Here is an 18890-nt window from a genome sequence, read left to right on the forward strand (position 1 = left end):
AAAGCAGTCTTGAGAAAGAAAAACGGAGCTGGAGGAATCAGGCTCCCTGACTTCAGTCTGTACTACAAAGCTACAGTAATCAAGACAGTATGGTATTGGCAGAAAAACAGAAATATAGATCAATGGGACAGGATAGAAAGCCTAGAGATAAACCCATGCACATATGGTCACCTTATCTTTCATAAAGGAGGCAAGAATATACAGTGGAGAAAAGACAATCTCTTCAATAAGTGGTGCTGGGAAAACTGGACAGCTACATGTAAAAGAATGTAATTAGAACACTCCCTAACACCATACACAAAAATAAACTCAAAATGGATTAAAGAGCTAAATGTAAGGCCAGACACTATCAAAGTCTTAGAGGAAAGCATAGGAGAACATTCTATGACATAAATCACAGCAAGATCCTTTCTTACCTGCCTCCTAGAGAAATGGAAATAAAAACAGAAATAAACAAATGGGACTAATGAAACTCAAAAGCTTTTGCACAGCAAAGGAAACCACAAACAAGACGAAAAGACAACCCTCAGAATGGGAGAAAATATTTGCAAATGAAGCAACTGACAAAGGATTAATCTCCAAAATTTACAAGCAGCTTATGCAGCTCAATATCACAAAAACAAACAACCCAGTCAATAAATGGGCAGACAACCTAAATAGACATTTCTCCAAAGAAGATATACAGATTGCCAACAAACACATGAAAGAATGCTCAACATCATTAATCATTAGAGAAATGCAAATCAAAGTTACAATGAGATATCATCTCACACCGGTCAGAATGGCCATCATCAAAAAATCTACAAACAATATATGCTGGAGAGGGTGTGGAGAAAAGGGAACTCTCTTGCACTGTTGGTGGGAATGTAAATTGATACAGCGACTATGGAGAACAGTATGGAGGTTCCTTAAAAAACTAAAAATAGAGCTACCATATGACCCAGCAATCCCACTACTGGGAATATACCCTGAGAAAACCGTAATTCAAAAAGAAGATTCATGTACCACAATGTTCATTGTAGCTCTGTTTACAATAGCCAAGACATGGAAGCAACCTAAGTGTCCATCAACAGATGAATGGATAAAGAAGATGTGGCACATATATGCAATGGAATATTACTCAGCCATAAAGAGAAACGAATTTGAGTCATTTGTCGTGAGGTGGATGGACCTAGAGTCTGTCATACAGAGTGAAGTAAGTCAGAAAGAGAAAAACAAATACCGTATGGTAACACATATATATGGAATCTACAAAACAAACAAAAAAAAGTGGTCATGAACCTAGGGGCAAGATGGGAATAAAGACTCAGACCTACTAGAGAATGGACTTGAGGATACGGGGAGGGGGAAGGGTAAGCTGGGACAAAGTGAGAGTGTGGCATGGACATATATATACTACCAAATGTAAAACTGATAGCTAGTGGGAAGCAGCTGCATAGCACAGGGAGATTGGCTTGGTGCTTTGTGACCACCTAGAAGGGTGGGATAGGGAGGGTGGGAGGGAGGAAGATGCACGAGGGAGGAGATGTGGGGATATATGTATAACTGATTCACTTTGTTATAAAGCAGAAACTAACACACCATTGTAAAACAGTTATACTCCAATAAAGATGTTAAAAAAAAAAAAGAACATGTGGTATATATACATAGAATGGACTGCTACGCAGTCATAAAAAGAATGAAATGTTGCCATTTAAAACAACATGGATGGGGTTGGAGGGTATTATGCTAAGTGAAATAAGTCAGACAGAGCAAGACAGATAGTGTATGATGTCACTTATATGTCAAATCTAAAAAAATAAAACAAACTAGTGAATATAACAAGAAAGAAACAGACTCATAGGTATAGGGAACAAACCAGTGGTTACCAGTTGGTAGAGGGAAGGGGGTGGGGCAACATAAGAGTAGGGGATTAAGAGGTACAACTTATATATAAAGTAAGCTACAGGATATATTGTGTACAGCACAGGGAATATAGCCAATATTTTATGGAGTATAACTTTTAAAAATTGTGAATCACTGTAGCTTATATCCATAACTTACATAACATTGTTTATCAAGTATACTTCAATAAAAAATTTTTCTGGTGAAAAAGAATTGTAAACATAAGCAGGTATAAGATGTTAGAAACAGATTGTTTTACACAGTGAACATTTACTTTTTATTATTTAAGAACAGAAGATGGACAAGTAGAGAGAGATAGTGAGTGGAGACTTACTTTGAGGAGCTTGGCTCTGAAGGGGAGATAGAAAATGGGAGTTAGAAGTAAAGCAATTTAAAAAGAAAAAAGTGTATAATAGGAGGTATACAAAGATGTCTAGACTACAGGGAAGCAACCAATAGAGATAAGGATTTTAGCAGGGGGATTTTTGCAGAAACTAACTCCTGTAGTTGTAATATGTCTCCGGTCAAAAATGTATTAGGTATCTGTGGCAGTGTATCATTTTCTTTAGGTCGTTGTAAATGTTGAAAATAGTTTGGGGCTTCCCTGGTGGCGCAGTGGTTAAGAATCTGCCTGCCAATTCAGGGTACACGGGTTTCAGCCCTGGTCTGGGAAGATCCCACATGCCGCGGAGCAACTAAGCCCACAAGACACAACTACTGAGCCTGCGCTCTAGAGCCCCCCAGCCACAACTACTGAAGCCCGCGCGCCTAGAGCCTGTGCTCCGCAACAAGAGAAGCCACTGCAATGAGAAGCCCACACACCGCAACAAAGAGTACCCCCGCTCGCCACAGCTAGAGAAAGCCCGCGCACAGCAACTAAGACCCAACGCAGCCAAAAATAAATAAATAAATTTATTTTAAAAAAAATAGTTTGGAGACTGTTAGAAGTCTCAGACCCAGATAGTATTGCCTTTCATTAAAACTCTTCCAGCTTAGTCTTTGACTAGGCAGAGAGGGAGAAAGAGCTAAAAGAGAGTGAGAATTGGGGGGGATGGCAGAAAAGATGAAGAGAGAGAAGCTACCTTATGAACTATGAGGACATTAGTCACTGAGGTTCTTAGACTTTGGAGAACTTTAAGGGAGAGTATCATGACATCCAGTCATATAAATTCCTAATACCAATTTCTTTGTCTTTTTCTGTAGGTTGGGGTTATGGCCAGTACTATGTTAAACTAGATGTTTAGTAATGATAATAAGTTTGTATTGATACAGATGATGATCATAGTTTTCAAAGCATTAAGTTTATTATTCAATAAATATTTTTTGCATTTAAGGGAGGAAAAGACTGAACAGTTGCTGGACTGTAAACAAGAACTTGAACAAATGGAAATAGAACTAAAAAGGCTGCAACAAGAGGTTTGTACCTGGAACTTTTATTATATAGGATCAATTGGAAATTGATTTTTCTCCTTATACTATATAACATTTGCCTTACTGCTTACTGAGGTTTCATGAGATCCAATGACTTTTTCAGTGTTTCTGTCTTCAAAAATGCCACAACCAAAACTAGAAATCAAAACTGGAAAGGTCTTTGGAGTTTTCTTTTTTCTCTATTAGTTCTATTCAAACTTTGCTAACATTCCAGGGAGACTCTTAGGACTGACTCAGTTCCAGGTTTCTCTTTTTTATGTATTGGCTTCTGTGGGCTTGGAAGCTGGAACACCTCTAGGTCTCTGCTGTCTGATGGTGCTTTATGTTAACCTTATATATGACAGAATGCTTTTTAATTTTTCACTGTTTCTACTAAATAAGATCCAGACTTTTACTTTTTTAAATACTATTTTTATTTTTCTAATGCTTTGTGTTTTTTCATCTTGCACCAAGACTGTTTAAGAATTTGCTTCTTTTAATTACTCTGTAATGTTTCGTTTTCATTTAGAGGTAGTACAAGAGGTCTTCTTTAACCCATAAATGGTAAGGATTGGGGTAAGGCTGGACAATTATTTCTTCTCCTTACTTCACCTAACCTGCCATTTTAAATTCAGGGAACATTTCACTTGTGGGATCATAAACTGGGAACTTTCTAGATGAATGAATCTAGGGATCATAATTTTTAGTTTTAGATTTGCTGTTGCTGCTATTCCACTTGGTAGCAGGGTTTTTTTGTACTTGTGTTCCATCTAAAATTGTGGTTCTCAATCTTTTTGGTCTCAAGACCCTTCTTTACTCTTGAAGATTATTGAGGATTATTTAATGTGTATTCTCTTTACTGGAATTTACTATATTTGAAATTAAAACTAAGAATTTAAAAAGCATTTATTAATTCATTTAAAAATAATACTCAATCCACTCTATGTTAACATAAAAATTATATAGTAATTAACCATTATTTTCCAAAACAAAAAAAAATTAGCAGAATAGTAGTCTTTTATATTTTTTGCAAATGTTTTTTAAATGCCTGGATTAATTGAAGACTACTAGATTCTCATATCTATTGAATATTTCTGCATTCAGTCTGTTAAGATATCACATGCCATGTATGTAGCCTCTGGAAAACTCCACTGTCCCTTCATGAGAGAATGAGACTGAAAACAGCAAGTACTGTCTTAGTATTATTATGAAAATAATTTTGACCTCATGAATTCCCTGGAAGGGTTTCAGGGACCCACAGATTTCCCTGGATCACACTTTGATTACTGCTACTCAAAGAATTAGAAGAGGGCTTTAAAAAGGTTGAATTTTAATACTTATTTCAAATGGCATAAAGATATGCACTAATCATATGCAAGTAATCATTCATGTGAAAGTATTAAAAACTCAGCAGGATTTTGGTAACATGTCTGGATAGAAACATTATTTCTCTAAAGTAACTAATGATCAACTTTTGTAAGAGTTTGCCTCTTCTGTGTTTTTACTATCTGGCATTTTAAAGTTAACTTTTCACCTTAAATTCATTGCAAATGGTTATGTTGAGGAGAGGTTTCCTTACTTTAAAATATCCTGAATATTTTTTACATTCTTAATGGAGAACATGATATATAAAAGTTTTTATGCAAGCATATGCTTTTATTTTTGTATAGAAACATTAAAATTTTTTTTATTATTATTTTTAAATATTTATTTATTTATTTAGCTGCACTGAGTATTAGTTGTGGCATGCAGGATCTTCATTGCCATGTGCAGGATCTTCGTTGCTGCATTTGGGATCTTTAGTTGCAGCATGCAAACTCTTAGTTGCAGCATGTGGGATCTAGTTTCCTGACCAGGGATCAAACCTGCTCCCCCTGCATTGGGAGCACGGAGTCTTAGCCACTGGACCACCAGGGAAGCCCCTAGAAACATATATGGGTTTTTTGTTTGTTTGTTTTTTGCAGTACGCGGGCCTCTCACTGTTGTGGCCTCTCCCGTTGCGGAGCGCAGGCTCCGGACGCGCAGGCTCAGCGGCCATGGCTCACGGGCCCAGCCACTCTGCAGCATGTAGGATCTTCCCGTACCGGGGCATGAACCCGTGTCCCCTGCATCAGCAGGCAGACTCTCAACCACTGCACCACCAGGGAAGCCCAACATATATGTTTAAAATGCATATTCTTGGTTTAAAAAAAGGCTTTTTTATCTTCCCATTTAAAGAAAAATAATTAAGTTGTAATTTATATACCATTGAATTTACACTTTTCGCAGTTCATCGCCTCAACCACTTGGCCTCCTCGTCCCACAAAAATCACACTTTTAAAGTACACAAGTCAGGGACTTCCCTGGTGGCGCAGTGGATAAGACTCTGCGCTCCCAACGCAGGGGGCCTGGGTTCGATCCCTGGTCAGGGAATTAGATCCCATACGCATGCCGCAACTAATAGTTTGCACGCCACAGCTAAGGACCTCATATGCTGCAACTAAGGAGCTGGGGAAATGCAACTAAGGAGCCCGCATCCCACAAAGAAGACCTGGTGCAAATAAATAAATAAATAAAAATAATAAAGTACACAAGTCAGGGACTTCCTTGGTAGTCCAGTGGTTAAGACTCTGTGCTTCCAATGCAGGGGACACGGGTTTGATCCCTGGTCGGGGAGCTAAGATCCTACATGCCACAGGGCGCGGCCAAAAAAGAAAGTATACAAGTCATTGTTTTCTTGTGTGGTTTTTTGGTAAATTCTTCAAATTGTACAACCCAAGGATTATCAGTTTGAAAATAGAAAATAATATTTTAAATATTAATATGTGTTTATATTTAGAACATGAATTTGCTTTCGGATGCTCGTTCTGCAAGAATGTATCGAGATGAATTAGATGCGCTTCGGGAGAAGGCTGTCAGAGTTGATAAGCTTGAAAGTGAAGTTAGCAGATACAAAGAGAGGCTACATGATATTGAATTTTATAAGGCAAGAGTTGAGGTATGTTATGTAATTTAAACCATTCACAGTTCTTTTCTTTAGAAGTATTATGATTTTTCAAAATGCATTTAAAATGCACTTTAATAAATGTAAGGAACTCTTGAAACATTGAGCAAACTGTAAATAGCATCAGGTGTTTATTTTATGATAGATTAGCATATTGTTTAGACTTGTGAAAAGGGATTTTTGGATGCTATTCATTTTATTGAATTCTTTGGGGCTCTTTCATTCCTTTATTTTGTATTATATGTAGTGAAGACTTTTGAAATCAAAATAAAGTATATATCTCTACTAATTTCTAACTTGTTCCTAGAAGTGAGTGTGAAACACATTTCTGATTGCTGCTCAACTCAGAATACTAAATTAGAATCAATGAAGGGGAAATCAATATCTGTCTCCCCCTCTCTCTCTGCCCCTCCCCCCACCTCTCTCTCTCTCTTCCCTCCCACCCCCATTTGTCTTCTCTCTTTATATATATGTATGAACAAAGTAGAAAAAACAATTTTTCTTAGTTAATGGTTTCAGTTCTGTGTTACATGATGTTGAATTTGACAGCAAGAATTTCAGAATCCTTGCTTCTTGGCATTCTTTTTTCCTTTCTCCGTGATTTCTTCATTGTCTGTAAACAGAGGAGATTTTGGTCAGTTTTAATATGGGGATAAGAAAGAAGGAGTATGCTAAATCAGGAAATGAAAACATTATAAGAGAAAGTTAGAACTTAGCCTGAATGTTACCAGAAAATAGACCCAATAGAGTGCAAAGATAAGGTGTATATTAGTTCTTTGTTAATTGTTTAAATAGGCGTATGCTGGAGGGGTGGGATAGGGAGGGTGGGAGGGAGGGAGACGCAAGAGGGAAGGGATGTGAGAACAGATGTATATGTATGACTGATTCACTTTGTTATAAAGCAGAAACTAATTTTTAAAAATTAAAAATAAATAAATAAATAAATAGGCGTATGCATGGCACTATTAAGGGATCCTCATGGATGCCACTGTTTTAATATACTTTCTCTTGACTTCAGCTTATAAACTGTAGGCTTAAACTTAGCAATATAGATTTGTGAACATGTCTTCAAAACATACATAGGAGTTTAAAGATGTTTATATAAAATATTTATTGATAAAGCCTTGGTTTATGATTCTGTGAGTCTTAATTCAAGTCTTGGTATTTTACTCAAAAAGCCTAAATTCTTCACTTTCAAGTAGAGAGAAACCTAAATCTATTTCAGTAAATAAATTAAGCCCTGATTCTATGGCGATTGGTGTCTTAAATATCTGGAAGACTACTTACACTGAGTTCCTTATCCTTGTGACTAAGGAATTTAAATATACCCTGACAATTTCATGTGAAATTATAGTAGTATTATTAATCCTAATGTAAGTACTGAGTATTTTGTTTATATAATAACTTAAATTCTGGGAAATAAAATGAAACTAACTATGTTTCTGTTATTCAATAGCTTTACTCTTTTTTTTATTTATTTTTTTTTTTTTTTTTTTTTGCGGTACGCGGGCCTCTCACTGTTGTGGCCTCTCCCGTTGCGGAGCACAGGCTCTGGATGCGCAGGCTCAGCGGCCATGGCTCACGGGCCCAGCCGCTCCGCGGCATATGGGATCCTCCCAGACCGGGGCACGAACCCGTATCCCCTGCATCAGCAGGCGGACTCTCAACCACTGCGCCACCAGGGAGGCCCAATAGCTTTACTCTTGCATAGAACTGTTGATAAAGACCGCTTAATGTCTTACTTTATAATAAAGAATTTTTATGTTTCAGAGCTTTAAAGATTAACATATTAATGTATTTGTGACAAATAAAGCCTACTTGAAATGTTTATAGGAATTAAAAGAAGACAATCAAGTTTTATTAGAAACAAAAACCATGTTGGAAGACCAATTAGAAGGAACTCGAGCTCGTTCTGATAAATTACATGAATTAGAAAAAGAAAATTTACAGCTGAAGGCTAAACTGCATGATATGGAAATGGTACGTATTATAAGGTAGATTTATTACATGGCCTCTAAGTAAAAATTCTAAGATTTATCTGATTTCCCTATAGTGACAAGGATGGCTAGTGTCCTTAAGGCCTTAACAGAGAAGAGATAGCTAAATAAATTAGATGCTTCCAATTTTATATGAATTCAGAAGTAGTAGAAATTTCTGCTTTTGTTACAGAGGGGTATTATTTATTAATTTTGACTACTGCTTTTCAGAAAACCCTAATAAGCAGTTGTGCAAACACTCCTTTAGAATATAGAAATACAACTATTTGCTAAAATTTATCATTGGGTCAGAAATCATTTGTTATATCATTAAAACAATATATTGACTATGAAGAGGTATTTTCAGTGTCCCCAAAGATCACTATAAAAAGATGTCAGAGACCTGATCAGTTTAGTGACCAACAGTAATAATTATAATTGATTATTAGCTTCAAATTGTGAAAATTTTAAGGAACTCACAATTTATCTCATTGTACAGTTTCTGATAAATGAAAGTTATAAGTAATAAAATATTAGCTTGAAATTGTACTGTTTCTTAGCTTTCTTTTCTGTCCCTACTCCCTGCCAATAAAAAAGGAGCGTGATATGGATAGAAAAAAGATTGAAGAATTAATGGAAGAAAATATGACTTTGGAAATGGCACAGAAACAAAGTATGGACGAATCATTACATCTTGGCTGGGAGCTGGAACAAATATCCAGAACTAGTGAACTTTCTGAAGGTATTTCCAATACTCTTTTTTTTATTTAAATGGATGAATGAATAAATGAAGTTGTATTTATGCTTACATTTCTGGATATTTCATTGCTGTTCTTTATTTTCCCTGGTTGGAGATGTCACAAAAGGCCACATATCTCCCTAGATAGAATTTCACAGAGTAGTGTGTTAACTTCCATATGCCTGGGTCTGGTCCTTATCTTTGCATGTCTTACAACTCAACTTTGAGTGCAGTAGCAGATTCGATCAGTTGTTTAGGCACAATTTCATGTTCATATCACAATAAACTGGGATATCAGTTTATTAATTTATTTTGAGAGATACAGCCATCTACAAAATAGAAAAGAAAAGTCATTAGCTGGTCACCATGTTCTTTGACTTCAGGCAAACCTAAATAGGAAATCAGAATGCAGTGGGAATATTCTTTGGTGAATATGTAGCCAGAGTAAAGCAAGTTAAGGATCTTTATGGCTACTTTCATCAGTATGTTGGATTTTAGAATTATACCTACCATTTATACCCGGGAGGTAATGAAAGACCCCAGATAAATTTTTAACTTTTGGCTCTATTTCCCTAGGCTCCACATTAACTTGTCCTCTTTATTAAAGCTGGGGCACACACATACAATGTGGCTTTTTGTGTTAAAGCTTTGAGTTTGCTAATACTGCTATACAATACTTTATTGAAATTATACCCAGGTCACATTTACTTGAATTAGACTGGTTCCCTAATTCCTTAGTTACCCAGTATTTAGATTATTATACCTGTTTTTCTTCCTTTAGCAGATATGTATTAAGCACTTACTATGTGTAAAATATTATACCAGGCCCTGAGGATATAGTGGTGAGGTAGACACATAAGGTCTGAAAGAGCTTATAACCTGGCGCTTAAAGAAGTTACTTCTACAGATGACTCATCATATTTATTACTATTAAGCTTTTCCTAATTTTACACTTGAGAATCTAATTCCGGATTCTGGGACCCCATGTAAATTGACTTCATAGTAAGTGATTATATTCAGCTGAGAATGAATTTACTGGGATGTGTTACTTAAAATATTTGTGGAACTTTTTAACTGTATTCCATGTGAATTGAGTTACAAAGAAAACAATTCAGACTTAAATGTTTTCTACTACTACAGTAGTTAAAATTACAGTTAGGAGTTTTCTCACCTGTTAAGTGGGGATAATAACAGTAAGTACTATCTTACAGGGTTGTTGTGAGGGTTGAATTTGTTAATGAAGCCCTTTAGAACTGTGCCTAGTAAATAATGAGCATTTGAGTGTTTTTTTTTATTATTATTATCATTATATCACAGTTGTTTTGCGGGGGTCATAGAACATAAAATTCATTCTGTGTGGCATAGTTTTTTTTTAACTATACAAGGGACTTTCTAGAAAATTTGCAAACTCTGGAAAAAGATAAAGGAGGAAATCAAAGTCACTAATAATTTCTTGCCTTTTACATTTCACAAAATTTGCTTCTAGAATTTTCCTACACAGGGTTATTTTTTATATCATCAGATCAGTGTGTATATACAATTAAGTTTCCTTTTTTCATCTAAGAATATAATGTAGACAATCTTCCATGTTAAAAATGTGCCGTAAGTATCCTTTTAAAGTCTTTGTAGTCTGACTGGAAGCTTCGTCAAAGCATGTAGTATTGAAAGCTTTATTAAGGCATATCATGTTTTGTAGCCTGATCTTGTTTAATTGAAATGCATGACCTCAAATCATGCAATTAGGGTTGTACTTAAGAAGACTTGGACAACTAGTGGAATTTATAAAAAGTCAATAACTACCTAGTATACTAGCTTTTAATAAAAGATTAACAATGTGCTGACTAGAACAAAAGCTTGAAATAAGAATTGAGGCTTTCTTTACTTAAAATCTAGGGGATATTTTACTCTACCTAATTTTTAAAAGAATGTATGACTTGTGTGGCTACATGTTTGTGTGTGTGTGTGTTTCTTTGCTTTTTATGATGGAGGATTTCAAACGTACGCAAAAGTAGACAGACCCAGAAATTCCCTCCTGTATTTCTGTTTATTTCCCTTCCTGAAGTCTAGGATTTCAAAATAAATTCTAAGTGTCATATTTCATTTGTAAATCCTAATATTTTTATATCATCAAAATATTTAATGAGTCTGTTATAGGGTTATTAAAAATAATTATTTTTGGCTTACTGGAGAGCATCATTTACAGAAGTCAAAACTCAGTTTTCTTATTTTAAAAAATAGAATGCTGAAAGCTACTTAGAAAGATGATTTCTGTTGGCAGAATGGACTGCATGTTGCTGTTTATACGTAATTAGCCAGGATTCTTCATTTAGAGAAAGACTTTTTCGAAGTGACTAGTGTATAGTACTGTCTTGCCTTTCTCAGAATCAGATTAGGATTTTTTTCTCCCTCAAACTGTTTTCCTTTATCTTTGAAAATGTGGCGTAGGATATGCTTTATACTTCTTATTTGAGTCACATAATGACTCTATTAGATACACAGGGTAATAACTATATTTTGTCAAAGTAACCTAAGAGTCATTGAGGTTAAAGTTAATTTCTCATGGAACTAGAACTGAAAGTCTAGTCACTTCAGTCTAAATTTTGTACTTTTTTTTTTTACTAGAGTGCTTATGGATGCATTAGAAATTCAATATTTACATGAATTTTATATCTCTTTTCTTATTGTGTCTATCTTGCATAACTTCATAAATTTTTTATAAAGTTAAGGACCAGGTGATTTAGTGTATTTACACTAAATATTTTAAATAGTGAAGAGTAAACATAGTTTTACCAGTGACGTATTTTTCAATATTATAGCACCACAAAAATCCTTGGGCCATGAGGTAAATGAATTGACATCAAGTAGGTTGTTGAAGTTGGAGATGGAAAATCAGAGTTTGACAAAAACTGTAGAAGAGCTTCGGAGTACTATGGATTCTGCAGAAGGCACCACTTCCAAAATCCTGAAAATTGAAAAAGAAAATCAAAGACTAAGTAAGAAGGTAAATAAAAATTAATATTTAATGTAATGTAAAAAAATATATGTAAAAATATAAATAAATAACACTGAGATAGAACATTTATTTTCCAGCTTTTAGTGTACCCTCAATATTATTTTAACTTATTATATAAAATTTCAAACTTACATAAGTGTGAAGTGAATGAACTCATTCAGCTCTAGACTCATTCATTCAGCTTCAATAATATTAACTTATAGCCAGTCTTACTTCTACTCTTGATACTCTCCTAACAGCCACTAGATGATTTTGAAGTAAATCCTAGATGTCGTACTATTTCACCAATAAATATCTCAGTATAAATCTCTAAAAAGTAAAGAATTAAAAAGAACAGTGACATTATCACACTTAAAAAATCATAGTTTTGGGCCAGCATTTAAATTTTTCCAAATCTATTAAGATTTTTAAAAAATATTTTATTTGAATATGAATCCAAATAAGATCAGTACATTCAATCAGTTGTTGTGTCCCTTAAGTCTTTTTTAGTCTATAGATTGACTCTTCTTTCCTAGAAATTTTTCTGTTGAAGAAACCTCAAACAGGTGGCACATGTCTGGTTGTCTCTCTGTGATGTTAGTTGTCATAGAAAATCATTTGCTTAGATCCCTGAATTAATCAGAGGTTACAAAATCTTGATATTATATCATTCATTCTTAATTTGGTAGCTAGAGTATTTCTATAAGAAAAAACTTTTCTTTTTAAAAACTATTGGTTTAAAAAAAAAAACCACCACTGGTTACTCTGAGAACAGCTCTTAGGGGTAAAGTAGGATGAATGTTTGATTCTTTACCTTTATTTACCAGTTTCCTAGTAATGAATCAGTTCTCTCATATCCTCCTGAGATAGTTAGTGAGTGAGTTTGTTGTTTATTTTAGTGTCGTTATGAACTCATGGATTTAAAAATATTTAAAGTATTTTAATACACTGTATTTATTTTTCTTACTCTCCCAACTCTTTAAGCTGCTTCCTGAATCCTTATGACATGACCTTAGCACTCCTGGAGAGCTTCCTTGCTTTCTACCATGACAAAGTGTTCTCTTAAACATTTCCTGCCTCAGTCCTGAAAACAGCCATTTCTCCAAAAAGCCCTTGTTCCTTTTAGTGGGAAGTGGTATTTAGAGACCACAATTTAGGGATTATGAAACCTGAATTTTAACTAGACTTTGAACAGAAATACAAGTGTACCTTTTTTTTATTGCATTTTACTTTATTTCACTTCACAGATAATTGTGGTTTTTACAACTTGAAAGTTTAAGGCAATCCTGCTTCAGACAAATCTATCAGAACCATTTTTCTAACAGCATTTGCTTATTACTTCGTGTCTCTGTGTCACCTTTTGGTAATTTTCACAATATTTCAAACTCATTGTTATTGTATTTGTTATGGTGATGTCTAATCAGTGATCTTTGATGTTAGTATTGTAATTGTTTGGGGGCGCCACAGACTACACCCATGTAAGATAGTGAACTTAACCCATAAATGGTGTGTGTGTTCTGACTTCTCCACTGACTGGTGAGTCCCCCATCTCTCTCCCTCTCCTTGGCCCTCCATATTCCCTGAGACACAACAATATTGAAATTAGGCCAGTTAATAACCTACAGTGGCCTCTGCGTTCAAGTGAAAGGAAGTGTCGCACGTCTCTCACTTTAAATCAAAAGCTAGAAATGATTAAGCTTAGTGAAGAAGGTGTGTTGAAAGCCAAGACAGGCTGAGAGAGAGGCCTCCTGCACCAGTTAGTCAAGTTGTGCATGCAAAGAAAAAGTTCTTGAAGTGAATTAAAAGTGCTACTCCAGTGAACATACGAATAAGAAAGTGAAAGACCATTATTGCTGATATGGAGAAAGTTTTAGTAGTCTGGATAGAAGACATGCCAGCCACAAAATTCCCTTAAGCCAAAGCCTAATCCAGAGCAATGCCCTCTCTTTGATTCTTTGAAGGCTGAGAGAGGTGAGGAAGCTTCAGAAGAAAAGTTTGAACCTTGCAGAGGCTGGTTTGTGAGATTGAAGGAAAGAGCTGTCTACATAACATAAAAGTACAACAGGAAGCAGCAAGTGCTGATGTAGAAGCTGTATTTAATTATCCAGAATATCTAGTTAATATAATTAATTAAGGTGGCTACACTAAACAGTAGATTTTCAGCGTAATCAAAACAGCCTTCTATTGGAAGAAGACACCGTCTAAGATTTCCATAGCTAGAGAGGGTAAGTCAGTGCTTAGGTTCAAAGCTTCAGAGAACAGCCTGACTCTCTTGGTAAGGGGCTAATGCAGCTGGTGGCTTGAAATTGAAGTCAGTACTCATTTACCATTCCCAAAATCCTAGGGCCCTTAAGAATTCTGCTTAATCTACTTTCCCTGTGCTCTCTCAGTGGAACAACAAAGCCTGGGTGACAGCACATCTGTTTATAATATGATTTACTGACTATTCTAAGCCCACTTTTGAGACCTTACTGCTCAAACAAAAATTCCTTTCAAAATACTGCCGATCATTGACAATGCACCTGGTCACCCAAGAGCTCTGGTGTAGACTTAAAATGAGATTCATGTTTTCATGCCCACTAAGACAACATCCATTCTGCAACCCATGGATCAAGGAGTAAGTTCGACTTTCAAGTCTTATTCTTTAAGAAATATATTTTGTAAGGCTATAGGTACTGTAGAAGGTGATTCCTCTGATGGATCTGGGCAAAGTCAATTTAAAACATTCTAGAAAGGATTCACCATTCTAGATGCCATTAAGAACATTCGTGATTCATGGGAAGAGGTCAAAGTAACAACATTAATGGAGTTTGAAAGAAGTTGATTCTGACCCTCATGGATGACTTGGAGGGGTTCAGGACTTCAGTGGAGGAAGTTTTGCAGATGTGGAGGAAATAGCAAGAGAACCAGAATTAGAATGGAGCCTGAAGATGTGACTGAATTGCTGTACTCTCTTGATAGAACTTTAATGGATTAGGAGTTGCTTCTTATGTGTTAGCAAAGAAAGTGGTTTCTTGAGATGGAATCTACTGGTGAAGATGCTGTGAAGATAGTTGAAATGATAACAAGGGACTTAGAATATTACATAAAGTTGATAAAGCAGTAGCAATGTTTAAAAGAAGTGACTCCAATTTTGAAAAATATTCTGATGCTGTTAAATGGCATTGCATGCTACAGAGAAATCATTCATGAAAGGAAGAGTCAATCAACGCATAAGAAATTGCATAGTCACCCCAACCTTCAGCAGCTACTATGCTGGTCAGTCAGCAACCATCAACAACTAGGCAAGACCCTCCACCAGCAAAAAGATTATGATTTACTGAAGGCTCAGATGATGGTTAACATTTTTAGCAGTAAAGTATTTGAAGGTCTGTACATTGTTTTTTTAGACATAATGCTATTGCACACTTAATAGACTACAGTGTAGTGTAAACACACCTTTTATATGCACGGGAAAACTGTAAAATTCATGTCTCATTTAATTGCGGTATTTCCTTTATTGCAGTGATCTGGATCCAAACCCGCAATATCTCTGAGATATTCTGTTTTCCAATTGTGGGACAGTTAGACCAAGTAATTTATTTTTGCATATCTTTCTGCCTACACATACACACACACACACACACTATACATAAATAGAAATCATATTATAAAAGCATACCTGATATTTTTATCATGAACCCCTTCCATCACATATGCTCTCTAAAATGTGCTTTCACTTTTGTTTCCAGTTCTTGGTCACTGTGAACAATACTGTAATAAATATTCTTATACATGTGTCCTTATGAATTAATTTTTATTTCTATTTGTAGTCAGCCATGTCTAGTTTTTCCTTCGATGGATCCTGGGTTTCTAGACTCGGTTATGAAAATCCCTCTAATTTTTAGACCAGTAGTTTTGAACAGGTATGCCTCAGAATCACTTTCAGGACTTGTTAAGGTACAGATTGCTGAGCTCTATGCTCAGGGCTTGTCATTTGGTAGGTCTGGGGTGGGGGCTAAGAATTCTCATTTCCAACAAGTTCCTAGGGGATGCTCATCCTGCTGTTTTGGAGCCATGCCTTGAGAACTGCTGCCTTTGATAATGCAGATAGACTAGACTCCTTGATTTTCTTGCAAGATTTTTACTCTCTTAAAACATTTTGCATCATCTTTAGTTCATTAACCAAATAATCTTAATAAGTATTTCACAATAAATATAGTGTTAAGGTAAGAGTGGCCATTTAGAATTCGGAACAGTTTTATTTTTGTTGTCACTATAATTGGATCTGGAAATTTGATTTTGAAATTAGCTTTAAAGTCTAATTAGTAAATTCTTATGATTCCAGCAATTTTTGATCAATTCATTGTATACCTTTTGTAAGCTGAATGTTTCACTTGAATTCCATAACACAACAGATGCATTTAATTAAATAACTACTATCCATATATTTCAATCAATAATGGGAGAACCAGATTAGTTATTAATAGCTTAAAGTTTCCTGATTGTATAACTTAATGTTGAATTGAGTTATTGGATTAGATTTGTGACTTGATGCTTTTGAGATGTTACTTCTTAGAGTTCCTAACTATTAATATAAAGATTTAAGTAATATTTAAACTTGAAGTGGAGTATTTTACATACCCAAATCTTCTTTATTTTTTTTATTACCTGGTTTGAATATGTTATATAATGGGAAATCAATAGTTTGGTATATTTTGAAGTTGAATTTGCTTTTTCATATTTATTAACCTCATACTTTATTATATCTTTAAAATGTGTAATTCACAATAAATTTAAACGTATAATTTAAGTATTTGCTGGAGTTTTGTTCAGACCTTATTTGTCTCTAGTAATCTCCTTTTTTCTTTCTCTTTTCTTTTTATTTTAATCCAAGTCCCTTCTTGTTTCCTCATTTTCTCATCTTTTCCTTCTTGAGCACTGAAATTCCTTGACTAATTAAAATTTCACTTTACAAATCCATTCAAGCCAAGATAGTTTTCAATAAGATTTGTACATTCTTCATATGGCACGTGTGTATGTATTTAGTTATGTTTGTGTTTAGAAGTAGAACTTTGCCCTCAAAGATGCAGAGGATAAGAAAGATAGTCATGTTATGTACATTTTATACAGCTGCTAAAATTAGCTCAGAATGTTATCAATACTTGAATTTTTCTATGAAATTCTTAAATTTCACCATTTGAGTATTAAAACTGTGTTCTATCCTTTATTCAATGATTAGCTTTTGTTTTTACATGTTTCCACTATTGTGAAATATTTAATGATATATTGTTTTGTGATTTCATTTTCTCCAGGTTGAAATTCTTGAAAATGAGATTATTCAAGAAAAGCAAAGTCTTCAGAATTGTCAGAATTTAAGCAAGGACCTAATGAAGGAGAAAGCTCAGCTTGAAAAAACAATTGAAACACTTAGAGAAAATTCAGAGAGACAGGTTCTTAAATTTCCTATTAAGCAACATATTTTAAAATTTATTAGCACAAGTTATTTTAAAGCTTGTGCAAAATGTTCATAATAACGTTAAATGGAAATATTTTAGAATTTTTTTAGATTTTAACATAACTATGGTTTTACCTCATTTTCTATCCCATGCATTTTAGGAAAGTTGAAGGGAAAGCTTTAGAATTTTTTAAATTGCCAGTGTGCTTAATAATTATCTGGTATAAAATTTTGTGGTACCTGTGTTTGAATCGCTTTCAAGTGTCATTGGAATAGAACTGCAGATTTTAAAGTCCCTGAATGAAGTTGGGGTGAAATGCAGCTCTACTCTGATCCCACTAAGGAGGGACAAGTGGTGGCAGCACATATCTTGGATATTTTCGTACTTGCTTTCAAGTGTTTATTGGTTATTCTCATTTTATGCTTGAGGAAACTGAGAATTGAATAGATTAAGTGACTGGCTGTTTTAAATTTTCTAATTTTTAGAAGTAAAATGGAAACTTACCTGACAGTCCAGTGGTTAGGACTTTGCGCTTACACTGCAGGGGTCACGGGTTTGATCCCTGGTCAGGGAACTGAGATCCCACACCCTGCATGCTGCACAATGTGGTCAAAAAGAAAAAAAAAAAAGTCAAATGATTTGTTTTGTATTATCTAGGTATAGTCCTCAGGCCACCTATAAAAATACAGATTTCCATAGAGCTACAGAAGAAAAATTCTAGAGCTAAGTATGAATCTCTACTTTTACAAGGTTCTCGGGATTGTTTTACACACCGAATTTTAAGAACCATTACAATAGGCCATGGTATAAATTGGATGGACTAGTTTTAAAATGTACCAGAGACTTTGTTATTTTGATGTTTCAAAATTAGATTTCTTTTAGGGAATAAATACACACAAATACACACCAATATACATGCACATAGAGCAAATAGTGTATTTACTGAGGATTCACTGTGTATATGCATTGCGAAATCTATTGAATGAATGTAAAAGCTTGTATCTTCAAGAAGATATGTATGTACATTTCACCTATACTCATATTGCAATTTAAATCATGTAACCATAAATGATCTGAAGATCATTTTGATTAATATTCAATACTTTTCTCTTAACCATTCCTTTACATTATGGATTCCCTAAAGATGTGAACTTTAAAGACTTGTCAGTATATGTACACGGTGATCTCTCAGTAAATATTTGTCAATTAAAATTAAGGTAGACGGTTTTAGCACCTTTTTTTTTTTTTTTTTTTTGCGGTACGCAGGCCTCTCACTGTTGTGGCCTCTCCTGTTGCGGAGCACAGGCTCCGGACACGCAGGCTCAGTGGCCATGGCTCACGGGCCCCACCACTCCGTGGCATGTGGGATCTTCCCAGACCAGGGCACGAACCCATGTCTCCTGCATCGGCAGGCGGACTCTCAACCACTGCACCACCAGGGAAGCCTGGTTTTAGCACTTTTTTATGG

The 18890-nt window shown here is 35.0% G+C and overlaps 1 protein-coding gene across 5 annotated transcripts in view; it reads left to right on the forward strand.

The window, feature by feature from the left end:
• Positions 1-18890, forward strand: part of CCDC88A (coiled-coil domain containing 88A) — a gene marked incomplete at both ends in the record, with an annotated part of 120787 nt that overhangs the window by 63542 nt on the left and 38355 nt on the right. For all 5 annotated transcript variants that reach the window (XM_079720460.1, XM_079720462.1, XM_079720461.1 and 2 more), the window contains 6 exons: positions 3219-3300; positions 6113-6271; positions 8111-8257; positions 8851-8995; positions 11809-11993; positions 17279-17416. In XM_079720460.1, coding sequence (XP_079576586.1) covers positions 3219-3300; positions 6113-6271; positions 8111-8257; positions 8851-8995; positions 11809-11993; positions 17279-17416 — 856 coding nt within the window. The remainder of the gene's footprint in view (positions 1-3218; positions 3301-6112; positions 6272-8110; positions 8258-8850; positions 8996-11808; positions 11994-17278; positions 17417-18890) is intronic.

The sequence above is a fragment of the Hyperoodon ampullatus genome, assembly GCF_949752795.1.
Source record: "Hyperoodon ampullatus genome assembly, chromosome: 15".
NCBI lineage: Eukaryota > Metazoa > Chordata > Mammalia > Artiodactyla > Ziphiidae > Hyperoodon > Hyperoodon ampullatus.